General features: G+C 42.2%; 1 protein-coding gene across 1 annotated transcript in view; it reads left to right on the top strand.

The window, feature by feature from the left end:
• Positions 1-15,335, top strand: part of LVRN (laeverin) — a 68,684-nt gene that overhangs the window by 46,660 nt on the left and 6,689 nt on the right. Inside the window, exons 13-19 of the mRNA XM_004759072.3 lie at positions 564-619; positions 3,462-3,615; positions 5,357-5,451; positions 7,485-7,592; positions 8,670-8,837; positions 9,250-9,387; positions 14,379-14,454. Coding sequence (XP_004759129.2) covers positions 564-619; positions 3,462-3,615; positions 5,357-5,451; positions 7,485-7,592; positions 8,670-8,837; positions 9,250-9,387; positions 14,379-14,454 — 795 coding nt within the window. The remainder of the gene's footprint in view (positions 1-563; positions 620-3,461; positions 3,616-5,356; positions 5,452-7,484; positions 7,593-8,669; positions 8,838-9,249; positions 9,388-14,378; positions 14,455-15,335) is intronic.

Below are 15,335 nucleotides of genomic sequence, written 5' to 3'. Positions count from 1 at the left end.
GGCTGTAGCCCAGGCTTAAGCAGCTGGGTTGGCAATGGACTGCTGCCTTTCCATGATTCTCAGGACTCTCTTGGTGTCATTGGATCAAATTAGTAAAATCTTGACAAGACAGACACTGCTCAGAGGACTTCAGTATTATCAAAATAGGGCTAAATAATGAGTACTTAAGGTTTCCCGTGACAAAACTTCTCCTGACAGCAATATGGACAGTGCAACACAATTGAGCACACACTCCTTGTCTTGGAGAGCCTTTTCAACATGACATCCCGTTTTCGTTGTCACCATGCCGTTTTTTATTTCAGGCAGTCTTTTGGCAAAACTCTCTGCCAGATGAAAGGCTTATGATTGATGTCCAGAGGGACCATTTACCAAAAACAGATGTATAATAAATAAATCATGGGGACTATCCTCAGTGATCACCATTTCTCTGCTCGTGTGACAATTCACACGAGGGGGCTTCATAAGCGACCATGATTTTGAAACACTGTTATGATTTTGCAAATTATTTTGTGGCTAAGAAATGCTCTCATCTTTTCCTGCACAAATTTGGATCTAATTTGCAGGCCATTCCTGTTATCCACAGGCTGCAGGTGATTGACGATGCCTTTTCCTTGTCTAAGTGAGTATGTTGTCTTCACCGCTGGCTTTTAAGAGTACATTGAGAACGTAATAAAACGTTACAGCCTAGTCACTGTGCAGTGAAATTGCTTCTTTAGTATACACAGGGTCCAGGTTATTCGGATTAGGATCAAGTTCTGTGCGTACAGTGGAATTTTAGAACCTAGAAGTTGCTGGAATGGACATCACCATGGGTGTACTTTGAGGGCATTGTGCTGCACAAGGGAAGCCAGTCACAAAAAGACAAATATTATGTGATTCCATTTACATGAGTTCCTTGGAGTAGTCAGAATCCTGGAGAGACAAAAGGGAAGGGTGGTAGTTGGGGGTTGGGATTGGGGGGTGCAGAGTAAGGCAGTTAGTTTAATGCTGGACTGAGTTTCAGTTTTATAAGATGAAAGCGTAAGTCAGCATCTTAAAAGGAATCCCTTTAAAGGAGAAGTTTTAAAAAGATGCAGTAGAGAAGATATACTGAGGAAAAGGTCATCATGTTTAAATATTTAGGGGATTATCACAGAAAGTATTAGAATTGTTATTTTTTTTTAAATTTCCATCAAGAAGAACAACTCAGGAGAAAATAAAGGTGATTTGGGCTTGCATTTATAAAGGTTCCTAAATATTAACAGATACATTTGGGAAGGTTGTAGATGCATTTGTATTTTTCTGTGATATTGTAAATTAAGGAAATAGCTGACATATATATAAAAAAAAGAATTGCTAGAATTAGACTATCTATTGAGATTTTGAAGTGATTTTTGTTACTCTAGGGTGATGGCTATAGGTAAAATTTTAATGAGATATGGCCTGTATTTTACTATACTATAGAAGTATAGATTTTATTTCTATTACATTTATTCAGTAGAAACTGTGCTATGTTTTCATTCAGGTAATTCATATGTATCTAGAATTTAAATTTTAGACAATAAAATTAAAGAGTTTGTATAGTAAACTACCTAGTGTGTTCTCTCTGTCTTTCCCCGTCCTGTTTCTCAAAGGAATGTCTGTTTTATTTTGTCCTTTGTTCCTGTATCACTTCTCCCTCTGTGACCTGCGGCACATTTGCTCACCCCACCGCTTTGCTGAAACCCCTCTCCAGGACCACCATGACTTTCAAACTATTGACCACATCCTCCGGGAAACCTTTCTTGTCTTCTCTCATTTTCTTCTCTCTTTCCTTTGGATGGCTCATGCCTTCTTATGGTTTTAGGGATGGTTTTATTATGGGCACGTAGAATGCCCTACAGATACAAGCTAATCAGTAAAACTTCAGGAAAGGAAACGTTTATGACTTCTAAGTCTATATCTCCACCTGTCCCTTTCTGCCTTCTGCATATCCTGTGGTCATTTAAATTCAGGATCTTCCACAGCGGATTTTTTTTTCTGTCTCTGAATTGTTTCTGCTGTCAGTTTCTCTCTGTCTGTCAAGAGTGCCACGATTCTTTCCATAACCCAAACTCGAGACCCCTTTGACTCCTCTCCTTCTCGCTCTCCATCTGCCGTCCAGCCAACCTATCTTATCTCTTCTTTCTTGAGGATGTCTTTTGGATTCCCACCTTACGTACCACCTTCACTGCTTCCATGCTAAGCCAAGTGTCCCTCATCTTTTACTTTGCCTGTTGCGTTAGCTTCCAGCCTTCCGTTCCTTTCATTTCCATTCTGTCTTCTTCAGCACAGTGGCAATAAAATTTTTCAGCATCGACTTCGTAATGTCACTCCCCCCCCATTATTTAAACACCTTCCCACTCCATGAAAACTCTTCATCTTGGCATTCAAGGCTTTCTACGGTGTTGATCCCACGTATTTCCCAAGCTCCACCTCTCAACTCCACTCTGAAGAAATCCGGTGCCTCAGCTGCTTGGTCTGCTCTCACACAAATTCCCACTTTATCTTCTTTGTTTTAAGTGTCCTTCCTCTTTGTCTCTATCCATTTCCATCTTACCCAGCCTTCACTACCCTTCTCAACATCCTCCTCCCAGGAGGCCTTCCCTGACTTCACCATCACACGCATGGGTTTTCCTTCTTCACTACTTTTATTGTATTCGTTGGCTTTTCTCAGACTCATGAACAGCTTCTCATGCATAAGCCTCCGGTCCTCGCTGAAGGAATAAACTCCTCAGTGGAAAGCAAGAGTCATGGCCCACATTCTAGTTCGTGTTCCCGCGAGTAACTGGTAGAGCATTCGATAATGACTCATAATCAGTACTTGTTGAATGGAAATTGTACTCCCATAACAATATGTATGAAATTCACAAGGATTTTTTTTGCCCTACGAGCAGTCCAACAGTTGGCCTGGATTTTCCTCTAGTCTCCCAAAATTGGGACACTTGAATGTACCAAACTGTAATGGAGGGCCTGTCCACATTTCTTGGCTCCCATCTTATCAAGGAGCTAAGTAAGACCTCTAGCTTCCTGATTCCACAAACTTTTTTTTTAAATTTTATGTTTATTTTATTTATTTTATTAACATACAATGTATTATTAGCCCCAGGGGTACAGGTCTGTGATTCATCAGGCTTACACACTTCACAGCACTCACCATAGCACGTACCCTCCCCAGTGTCCATATCCCAATCACCCTCTCCCTACCCCCCTACCCCCGGCACCCCTCAGTTTATTTTGAGAGATTAAGAGTCTCTTATGGTTTGTCTCCCTTCTGATCCCATCTTGTTTCATTTATTCTTTTTCTACTCCCCCAAACTTCCCGTGTTGCTTCTCAACTTCCTCATCTGATTCCACAAACTTTATTAAAGTCAGGCATCGAAGCATGGAACAAATATGGAAAGTGTGCAAATTATTTAGCCAGTGGAGGTTTTTTGAGTGTGTATTTTTTTTGAACCAAACAGAAACAATTATATTGAGATTGAAACAGCCCTTGATTTAACCAAGTACCTTGCTGAAGAAGATGAAATCATAGTCTGGTATGCGGTCTTGGTGAACCTGGTAACCAAGGATCTTGTTTTTGATGCGAACAGCTATGATATGTACCCGTTATTAAAGGTAATTTCCTTCTTTGTTATGTGGTTTTAAAAAGTCCTGTCTTCCTCTTTCCATATCTAGACAGCATCTGTGGAACACATCCTTCCCCAAGTCATAGTCTATTAGTTCTAAATATGTATTCATTTTCTTAGGAAGGGCTGGTTACTCTTAGTCATACTTTAGTCATGGCCTGGTCTAGGAAATGAGTATGAGAGAAGTTTGGAAAAGTCTTTAGTTCTTGGTGAAGCGACAGTGTGCCCTAAGAACCCAGAAGTGGATGGAAATGGTATGCTTTTTGTCTAACAGCCACTCTTCTGATTGTTAGTCAAACAGAAAGACTTTTAACAACCCTATAGTCATCATTGAAGTACTCTGGTCTACAGGACTAGGGCTTCACCAGAGAGGTATGTTCCAGGAAAAGTTAAGACTTTTAACATTGTTAACATTGTCTAACATCAAACAGAAAGACTTTTAACATCATCATTGAAGTACTCTGGTCTACAGGACTAGGGCTTCACCAGAGAGGTATGTTCCAGGAAAAGTAAACACTTGGAAGCTGCTTTTGCTGCTGGCAAGTGACAGAGGGAAATAGGAATTCATCAAGCAATGGGACATCATCATACTTCCTTCATTAGATCTTAAACAGTGATCATAAGAAAGATGGCTCAAGGGCAAACCAAAGGAACAGCTGGGAGTAAGGGACCCAGAGAGTAAGGGACCAGAAACAAACCATAGAGTGGTCCAGATGATAATTACAAGTGAGCTTCTGGGGCTGATGGAGGGCGAGATCACAAATACCTCATGGGTCCAGACTTCTTTCCTCAGCTGTCCAGAGTGCCGGTCCAAATGTCCTTGACTGTGGGGATGGTGACCCAGAAAAGAAGACACTTAAGTGTGGGATTGAGGTGGCTCATTGATAAACTCTGATTCCTGCTTCTGGATAAAGAAGTAATAACTAGGATTTGCTTTTGTTTGTCTTCATTTAAATTTTTTTATTTATTTGGGAGAGAGAGAGAGAGAGAGAGAACACACAAGTGAGGCAGGGGAGTAGCAGAGGGAGAAGGAGAAACAGGCTCCCTGCTGAACATGGATCCCAGGACCCTGGGATCATGACCTGAGCTGAAGGCAGATGCTTAACCGACTGAGCCACCCAGGTGCCCTAGGATTTGTTTTTAAGGACTATCAATGAATAATATCTACTTTGTTCTTAGGGATGTATTATAAATGGATAACTTTTATAACCTTGCTGTTCACCAGCTGAGAGCTCAATCAAAGAAACTTTATTTCCGACTCACGGCGTAAAATTGCCTGAAGCATAGATCAGTCATCCTTATTTTTCTTGGAGGTATAGATACAAAGCATGGAAGTGCTAAGGTAGAATGTTCAACAGTTTTAACATTCATCGTTTCTTTCTCTATTTTGAACACACCCGAAAATGTTCCAGGTGATATGAAATGGTAATAAGAGCCATGATTTATCAAGTTCCTACCTACTATGGAGTGTACTCACGTACGTAATATTGTTTTGTCCTCATCAAAAGGTTATATTGGTATTCTCGGCAATTCCATTGTACCAAAGAGGAACCTGAATGAAGGGAGGCTACAACAAAATCAACCAGTTACACGTTTAGTAACAAAGAAAGACAACTTCTCAGGAGACACCTGTCACTCCTGTATTCCTGTCCTTTCAGAGAGAGGGCAATACAGTGCAAATTCAGTGATGCGAGCCAAAGCTAACCATAGATTTTCCTTATTGTTCATAGAAGTATCTGTTGAAGAGACTTACCTCGATATGGAATGTATATTCAACTATTATCCGTGAAAACGCAACAGTGTTACAAGACGACTATTTAGCCCTGTAGGTATTTTTTTTAATTTCTCTCTATTGAATATGTATATTCCATTTATTCATTTCAATTTATAACTGAATAAAATGGTCCATGTTAAGAGGTGGGTTTTCAGATGTATTTTAGGAAGATCTTGATACCTATGATTTAACTGGGAGATTTTGCATGCTCCTTGAGACCAGTGGCTTTGGGATGAGTGAGCTACAAGTTTCCTACTCAGAGATAATAGTTTGGGATCTTAGTTTACCTGCAGGGCTCACACCTGGACACACAGGAATCTATAGCTCTGTCCTCTCAATTCTTAGGCTTCTGGTTGAGATTTTGAGTGTGTCCTGCCATTGGTGAGGGGATTATACAGAGTAAAACCAGCCTATACCAATGAACTGAAGGCATGGGAAGGCCACCAGAGAAAAAAGTCCCTTCTGTTTGTTATTAATGACAAAAACTCAATCATTCCTTATACAAATATGAGAGGAGTTGCCTGGAATATTTCAGTCACTTGTGTGTGAGCACGAGTAAGTATTGCAAATGATTTCCATGTGATTGGTTTGGTGAGGGCAGTAAGCATGTTGTCCTGGCGGTCTGGGAAGGAGGTTAAAGGTAAAAATCGGGCTGCGGTACCCCTGACCTTCCCGTGACCCAAGATCTGTAGGGAGTGGGAGGTACCGGAGGGGAACTTCTAGATTTAGGGAGGGAATTTGTTATCTGCGACGGTACAGGAATTCTGTTTACAGCTCTGATCAAAATCAGGCTGAAATCAACCAGACCGAGCAAAAAATACAAAATAGACAAAATTAATTATTCTCTCTCAAGAGTATCCTTCCAAGAAGGGAGACATTTGTGTGCTCAGGCACGTGACTAGAAGGACACAGGGTTGACTAGACATGTAAATGGGAGACAGTGAGGACTAGTGGGACAGTCCGTGGGCAGTCGGGTTGGGTGCCTGAACAGGAAGGCAGAAGTGTGCTCACTCAGGCACCACAGATGTTAGCCAGCCATATCCTTAGCTCCCCTGAACTGGACTCAAGTGACCTACTTTTGGTAGCTTCCCAGGGCCATTTGTCTTCCGAGGAACCTTGGAGAATTGTGTACTTGTAGAGAATCCCGTCTTGCTGCATCCAACTTGGGGTGGGGAGGGAGAGAGAGGGAGGGTGTAGAAATGCTCAGAACCGTCTTTCGGAGGTCCTCCACCCTTGGCCATCCTTCCTTCTCCTTATCGGAAGGTCAGGCGGGGCCGAGGTTGCAAATGGAGGGTGGAGCAACCCCATTTGGCTCTTGCATTTTCTGGAAACTTATGGCCCGTTTGAATTCCTTTACCTCTGAATCCAAGTTGGAGAGACTCAGGAGTATGAAGAGCGATGCCTCCAGACATCGCTTCTCTGGATCAATTACTGTTTTTCACTGTATCCTTTTGAACTTATTTTGTTCCGAAAGAAAATGTATACCATTTCTCAGCTGTCAAAACAACAAACAAAACAAAACAGAAATCTCTATTCTTTATCTGGACATGAACATAACTCGCCAGACAGAGCAGAGGAAGGAACAAAAGTTCTAGCGAGGGAAAGAGCATTGTGGAAAGAAAAGAAACTCTTCCCTCTCCTTTCCGTGTAAAGAGAAAGAACTTCATTTTTCAGGGTATTAGATCAAATGCTCTCAAGTCTTTTTTCTTTCTCTTCATAAGACAATTATTGTAAAAAGAGAGGAAAAATAAATTGATAGCAGATGCGGACTGTGTGTACTCCTGCGTGTGTTTGAGGGAGATGGAGGATGGCGATAATTTATTTCCGACTTTCAAAAAAATACCAGTCTTTGGAGTTTATTTGGTGCCTGAGAGCTTCTCAGCAAATATTTCTCTGAGCCCTAAATAAGTCTGCCATCCACAAAAGCTAATTTTTTTTTTTTTTCACAAACCCGGTGGTTATTAGAAGGATATTTTAAAATAAACCCATCCTCTCACGAAACACACGCAGTTGGAGAAAGGAAAAAAAAATAAGTGCAGTAAACGTAGCAAAACAAAATGTTTTTCTCTGTGCTTTCCTTTAAGAGTAGCCCTGGAAAAACTTTTTGAAACGGCATGCTGGTTGGGCCTTGAAGACTGTCTTCAGCTATCAAGGGAACTCTTCAAAAACTGGACGAACCAGCCAGAGAATGAGTAAGACGCACATTGGCTTGCCCTTGGTTCTTTCCTAGTTCTTTCTTTCTTTTTTTTTTTTTTTAAGATTTTATTTATTTATTTGACAGAGAGAGAGATCACAAGTAGACAGAAAGGCAGGCAGAGAGAAAGGGGGGGAAGCAGGCTCCCTGCTGAGCAGAGAGTCCAATGTGGGACTCGATCCCTGGACCCTGAGATCATGACCTGAGCTGAAGGCAGAGGCTTAACCCACTGAGCCACCCAGGCGTCCCGGTTCTGTCCTATTTCAACAGCAATAATTTCTCTACCTTTTTGATGTTCTCTTTCTGGGAGTGATGGTTTTATTTTCTCTTGGGTAGTCTGTCTCCTATTTGTTTTCCAATAGCCCCACCCCACCCCCTTTTTTTGGCATTGCCTACGGTAGGTCTGCACATGACAGCAGATTCGAATTTACACAGTGAGTTGTACCCTGGGCTACTCGTCGTCAGTACATCCCCTAAGAAGCAGCTGCGTGTGTCTGGAGTCTTATTTTGGTGGTTCTTTGATGGTTTACTACTGTGATGTATATGTAAGTGTGTCCAAGGAGCGCATTCTCTATGAGTTTGTATTCCCACGGACAGCTGACACGAAGACTGTCTTTCTGGTTTTACTCTATTACCTTTAATGCATGACCTCAGGTGGACTTTTAGGAAATGTGATCGTAACACCTGAGATGACGCATTCCAGGCTGGCTCCCTTGGTAGAGCCTCTGACTCTTGATCTCAAGGTTGTGAGTTCAAACCCTGTGTTGGGTATGGAAATTACTTCAAAAAAAAAAAGATATGCACCCAAGCTGAATTATCAACGTACATTGATCGAACTATGATAATTTCCTTCTTTCTTAGAACCCCTTAGCTTCTAAACTAATCTGATGTTCTTTTCTCGCAATATTAATGCTCATGACGTTTCTGCAGTTGACTTTCTCGAGCCCTACTTTTGATCTTCGTACCTGAGATCTCAACATTTTTTTCTGGATATATCCTTCCAAAAGTAGAACACCCTAAGTAAATACATAACGTGACGACTATGAGAAATACCATTGCATGTTCTACCTTACAGAATACCTTCTCCGATTAAAAGTGTCATCTTATGTTATGGCATTGCCTTGGGAAGCGAGGAAGAATGGGACTTCCTGTTGAACATGTATGCAAATAAAACAAAGGAAGAGGAAAGGATTCAACTCGCTTATGCAATGAGCTGCAGTAGAGACCCAAGGATACTCAACAGGTGATTACGGTCAACTGGTCTTGGAAGTTCCTGGTAGAGGAATGCAATTAATGAACCAAAGGGAGAAAAAACAGGAACTCAGAAAATACCTGTTTGTGCCTTACTGAGTTGGCACCATATAGAATTTTAGGTCAACTTGTGGAAATTCACTCTTTCTATTGGATAGTGTTTGCCCATTTATTTTCTTTATTTAAAGATTTTATTTATTTATTTATTTATTTGTCAGCAAGAAAGAGAGAGTATAGTCAGGCAGAGGCAGAGGGAGAAGCAGGCTCCCTGTGGAGCAAGGAGCCCGATGTGGGACTCAATCCCAGGACCCTGGGATCATGACCTGAGCCCGAGGCAGATGCTTAACCCACTGAGCCACCCAGGCATCCCTGCACATTTATTTTCTGCAAATGCTTCCTTGCAGGTACTTGGAGTATGCCATTACTGCATCGCCTTTCGCTTTTAATGAGACAAATGTCATTGAAGTGGTGGCGGCGGCGGAAGTGGGCCGGTACATTGCAAAGGACTTTCTAGTCAACAATTGGCAAGCTGTGAGTGAAAGGTAAGAAGGAAATACGAGACCTCTCTTTCATACAGGTCATTGGTTCTGTGCTAGGCGCTCAGCCTTAGTTGGGCTAGTTCACAAAAGTCCTTTGCCTTGACCAGAGAAGTGATGCTATTTCTTGCATTTCATCTCATCTGTGGAAGAGAAGGACACTTACCCTCAGTTTCAGCTTTCTGTATGAAAATGAGTTTGCCTGGGATTATACCTACCTCAGTTTCCCCACTGTGCCCCTTAAGAAGTTTGTCATCAGAGACATAGAGTAGAGCAAGTCATGTTTTATTGGCATGAGTGCTCACCAACCACTCACTTATTTTCTGAGGTAGACCACTGTGTTTCAAGAAACAGCAGTGTTCATGACTACGTCCGCCTGGCTGTGGTTCTGTCTTACCTATCAGAGACCTTTCACATATCTGGGTTCCATATTCTTGAACTGGCCATATCTCTCACCTTTTAAGATTAAATCTGCTTGCTTCATAGCCCCCTGTTGGGTGAAATATACATGAACATGTAAAAATCCGACAGCATGCCTTTCTCTGATGGCTGATCTTTCCAGAGCATGACTTAATCCTACATTCTGGAAAGAATAATGCATCCTCCAAGTCCTTACATATCCTAGAGTTAGCAGGTAGAAAGGGTCTGTTATCAGGTCCAAACACCTGTAAACTGGGGAGATAAATTTTGTAAATAAGTTGATCCTTTTGGAAGAGAATGTATATTTAGAATGCAAATGTTTAAGAATGAGAATGCAGGGGGTGGTTCCTGGGTGGCTCTATTGGTTAAGCATTCCCACTCTTGGTTTTGGCTCAGATCATGGTCTCAGGGTCATAAGATCAAGCCTCTTGTAGGGCTACATGCTGGGGGTGGAGCCTGCTTATGTTTTTTTCTTTTTCCCTCCCCCACCCTCTCTCTCCCACCATGTACCCAGCCCCCCATCTCTAAAAAATATATATATATATATGAATAGGACTTTCTTATAGAACAAAATGTTTTTCTTTTGTAAATGTATTGAACTCCTTTACAACGCCAAAAAAAAAAGTGCTTTGAAATCAGAACATTTAAATCATCACTTATTTGAACAGTTATATTTGATGTGAAGACTAGCATGTTATCAGTCTTCATATATTAATAAAGATAACATAAAGGATAAATACACAAATGGCTCTGACAAATTGCATTTTACATTAATTATGTGAAAAAGGCATTCTGAACTTCCTGATATGTGACTGATTACTAGCAAGTTAGCTATGAAATTCATGTTGCTCTAGTATGTTCCACCGAGCCTCATTCATAAAACACGCTGATAAGCTTTCTAGAAACAAGAAAGACAGTAGCCCCATCAGTTTGGGAGCAGTTTGTATTAACCTCCACTTTTTGCAAATTCACAGTATATGCTAGCATCATAAAGACCCCAAGAAACCCCGCAGAAGGAAATCTATAGTTTTCCATATGCTTTTTCCTGCCCTTCAGGGCTGTAATCCTGCTTCTTATCATCTGTGTCATGTAAACGGAGGGTCATTTTGCCAGGAGATCAGTTGTCCTGCGAGAGAAGCAGATGAGAAACCAAATTCTCCAGTACTCCCATCTGGAATGTAACTAGAACAACTGTTTGTTGTTTTCCTGTTAGCTAACACGTTGGCCTTGGTTTCCCTTTGTATAAGCTGAGAGGTAGCGTATTTGATCAATCCCAAGGTTCCTTCACCTATAAAAAGTTCTCGTCTTTCCATGCCAAAATCCAGGTAGTTTAAGCTCTCGTCGGGGGTATAAAGTGATGAAGGTATGCTATCTGATAAATTCGATAAGAGAAGAGCTGGAGAAGGGGTAGGGACCCAAAGAGAAGACTGGGACTTGAGTGAGATTTGAACAAGCAGTGGGAAAAAATGAGCTTCTGCATCCATGAGGGTGCTAGGAAATGCCAGGGCTGGGGGGTGGGGGAGGACTGAGTGTCTGACTTGGGACCAGTCACAGGAGGTGACTGGAACTTGGGGCTCTGGAACAGAGGGAACGGGGCTGGTCAAGTGTTTGAGCCGTAGACACTGGTCTTCAACAGTGCAAGAACATCTGCTCGCCTCACCCAGGCTCCGCCTTCTTCCCAGGAAGCCTGATCTGAAACTGTGGTTGGGAATACTTGTATGGAGGCCAACAACTTCAGTTTGGTCCTGCCCCTCACTCCCATGTTCGGAGCATTGCAGTGGTTGCTGTGGAGTATCTAAGGTCCTTGTTGGGCCAAAGATGACCTTTTGAGTCCCGATCCTAGGGAGGGAAACTTCATTGAGCTCAAAGACATCTTGCGGTTGAGGGAAAGATGTGTCTGGCCTCATAGCTGTGGATGGGTCTCATGGAAGAATGTGTGGATAGAGAGGAAGCATTGGATTTGTATGAGTTGTTGCTGTAGACGGTAGAAATGGTGTTTGTGTCCTATCATCTGGTCAAGTGCTTTTGGCTTTTTTTTCCCCCAAATATTTTATTTATTTATGTGTCAGAGAAAGAGAGTCGAGGCAAGGAGAGCAACAGGCAGAGGAATAAGCATGCTCTCTGCTGAGCAGGGAGCCCAACATGGGATTCAATCCCATGACCCTGGGATCATGACCTAAGCTGAAGGCAGATGCCCAACTGGCTGAGCCACCCGGGCATCCCATGCTTCTGGTTTTCTTAAAACCATGTAGGCTTCACAGTCTCCAGGAAAACCCAGCTTTACCTGAGTGTAGAATAAAGTATGATCATTTTCAAACTCAACTGACCCAAAAGGAATCTTACCCCCTTCCTCTTCACCAAACCGTTGATTTCTTCTTCAGATGCATGAGCTATATTGGCGAGAGTCCTAAGCATGAAAACTTGCACACATTCCCGCTTCCTCTCTGTTGGGTTTCCTAATGGGGAGCATATAGCTGAACAGAGAAATAGGAACACGAGCAGAGAAAAGTCAGATGTTTACGGAGAGGCGCCCCCAAGCTCAAAGGGGCCGGTGCCCACCATCTGTCCCTAGATCAGGCTGGATGCCTTGGCCCTGTACTTGCCTAGTGGCTACGCTTGTCCCGGGAAAAAAGACATGGCGGGGAAAGGGATCACAAGGGAGGGGAAATTTAAGAGAGGAAAGAGACAGAAGGTGAGCCAGAGGAGAGTGGCCCAAAATCCCTGTAACCACACTGGCATGGAATGTTACCAGATTTTTAAAACAGTAACTCTACTGACACAGGTTGGCTCTGGTCTCTGTATGAATTAGCGTGTATCTGACCACTGGCAGATAAACTATTTGAAATGTGCCTATTTTTATGCAGTAGTATTTCAGAGATTGCTCTCTCAACAAGAGGGACAAATCTTCTCTGTGTCAAAAATACCTCTTCTTGGGGCGCCTGGGCGGCTCCATTGGTTAAGCGTCTGCCTTCTGTTCACGTCATGATCCTAGGGTCCTGGGATGGAGCCCTGCATTGGGCTCTCTGTTCAGTGGGGGGCCTGTTTCTTCCTCTGCCTCTCCCCCACCCCCGCCCGTGCTTTCTCTCTCTCTCTCTCTCACTCGCACTCTCAAATGAATAAATAAAATCTTAAATACCTCTTCTTGCAATTTGCAAAACAGGAAGAGATGAAGTGGGCCAGGGACCCTGATAGGTGCTTCAACACACAGCATCCCCTTTCCTCTCCAGAACGATTCTTCTCACTATATCTTAGTCCCTTTACAAATTGCCCAAGGTCATTTCAAACCCAGTCCTGTCTCTCTAGGTAGTCTTCCTCCTCCGTCTGGTAGCAAATCACACGTTTAGGGCCCTAAGTAGTTTCCTTTCCTTTCTTTTTCTTCCTTCCCTCACTCCCTCCTTCCTTCCTTCCTTTCTTTCCAAATTTTGCCAGATTTCCTGACTCATTCCACAGGCTTTTAATACGTGGTCAATTAAAATGGAGAGCTAAGAGGTATGTCCTCTCTGCCTATGGAAACAGCAGTGTTTATATGGAGACTGTCTCATCCTTCCCTTTGCTCAAGGAGACACAGCTTAAGTTACCGTGAAGAACTTAAAAAAGACCAAAAACACCGTTTTCTCTTACCTTTAGGTGTTATGCCAACATCAACTGTTGCAATTTTTAATTTCAAGTGTACGTTTTTGAAGTCAGTCAATCGTGTGTATTAACTGTCTACTATCAGTAGAACAGAATGGCAACCCTTTCTTGCTCAGTCCAAAACATTAACCCTATTTTAATTTTCTTTCTTCTTTAATGCATCCCAAAGTCTTTATTTACCTTTTTAACCACAGCAAGGCTTCGGGCGGGTATGTATCTGTTGTTTTTCCGCAACAATATTTCTTATGGTTTTGTTGTTGTTGTTGTTTTGTTTTGTTCTGTTGTTGTTTTGTTTTGTTTTTTTCCTGCATGATCTTTGTTGGACATTCAAGGGCATGAACCTAGAGGGGAAGTTTCAATCATGGTGCGTGTTTGAGGGAAAGTAAAGCTGGAGTACTTAGCCCTTCCGTGATCACCAACATGTTGAGAATCTTCAAGGACGTAGATGCTTTCTTCAAAAAAGCATATACAAATGCAAAATTTTACATAAGTTCTCAGTGTAGGTTAGCCTGAGTTTCTGAAACTGATCCCATATTAATTACTATTTTTTAAGGGGCGTAATTTCCATATTTACTTACCCCTTGTAAGTTGTCTTAGTCTGAGGTACGTGACCTCTGTTTGAACACCTCATTTAAAAAGTTAAGAACAGTTGCAGTTTTGAAGAGGAGCTTTTCATATTTAAAGAAAGCTTTCAGAACTCTATGGACACAAATCAATATTTACCTGTATTTTATTTACTTAGTGCTGATAAAATCTTCTGTATAATAGATATCTTATTAAATGATGAAGCTAAACTAGTTCATATGTATTTTTGCTTCGATTTGGGAGATAGGAATCAACAGGGGCTGTGCACTTAGCATTTACCGCCCCCTCCCCCCCAATAAAACACAGCTTTGTCTTGCAAACCATTCTCCACCTCTGACTAGCATCTTGTTGCTTTGCAGGTATGGAACACAATCACTGGTTACTCTCATGAATATAATAGGGAGAACCATCAGTACAGACTTGCAGATTACAGAGGTGAGTACTGTAGGTATTTTGAATTACAATGATAATTTAGAAGCCATTGTTCATGTAATTGGGAGTTGCTAAAACTGAAAGCAACAGGCTTATTTGAATGATGATACTCCCTGCTCCCATTGGGATGATTTTCACTGTGTGCAGGAAATGGTTTTTAATTCCATCTTGCTCCTGAAATAGAGACCATTCTTGCTTCTAGAGGATTGGACCCCATCCTTCCTCACCTCCCTGGATCTGCAGTGAACTCTGGTGAGCACTGTCTGCCTGGGGCAGCTCCTCTCTGCACCCCCGCCCTCATATAGCCGCCAGTCCTTGCCCCACTGTGGAAGCTTCCAGAACTCAGCACAGTGTTGAGAAGACAGTTTTACTCTTTTCATAATAACCTGAACCCCGCCTGCCTCTCTGGCTTCATTTTTTGTCCACCTCACCACCGAGTGTAGGAGAATGAGAGTGTCAGATGCTCCCCAACACTTTGCCTCTAGATTTTCTTAAATTATTCTTGTTTCATATTTTCCGGGTTTTGGAAACATTCTGTCTTCTGCTTTGGGTGACTTCCCCGTGCCTGTCTTTGGCTGGATAATTCCTAGTTATCCCTTAAGGCCGTGCTCCAACCACCTAGTCTAGGAATTTGTCAGTTAGCTGATTTATATTCTCTCCTCCTGCGTGCTCTTCAGTGATTTTTGTTTGTTTGTGTTTTGTATTTGTAAAACTCTTTTTTTCATTAATCATTTTTATTAACATATAATATATTATTTGCTCCTGTAAATTGTCAGGCTTACACACTTCACAGCACTTCATAGCACATACCCTCCCTGAAAGACCCTCGATCCGCACCCAAGAAGCAGACACCAAGCCTCCACCGGATGCAAGTTGCAAGAGGT

This window comes from Mustela putorius, unplaced genomic scaffold (assembly GCF_011764305.1).
Source record: "Mustela putorius furo isolate JIRA1106 unplaced genomic scaffold, ASM1176430v1.1 tig00003923_pilon_pilon_pilon, whole genome shotgun sequence".
NCBI classification, from domain to species: domain Eukaryota; kingdom Metazoa; phylum Chordata; class Mammalia; order Carnivora; family Mustelidae; genus Mustela; species Mustela putorius.
The sequence above is the reverse complement of the archived record's forward strand: the minus strand, read 5'-3'. Positions and strand labels throughout refer to the sequence as shown.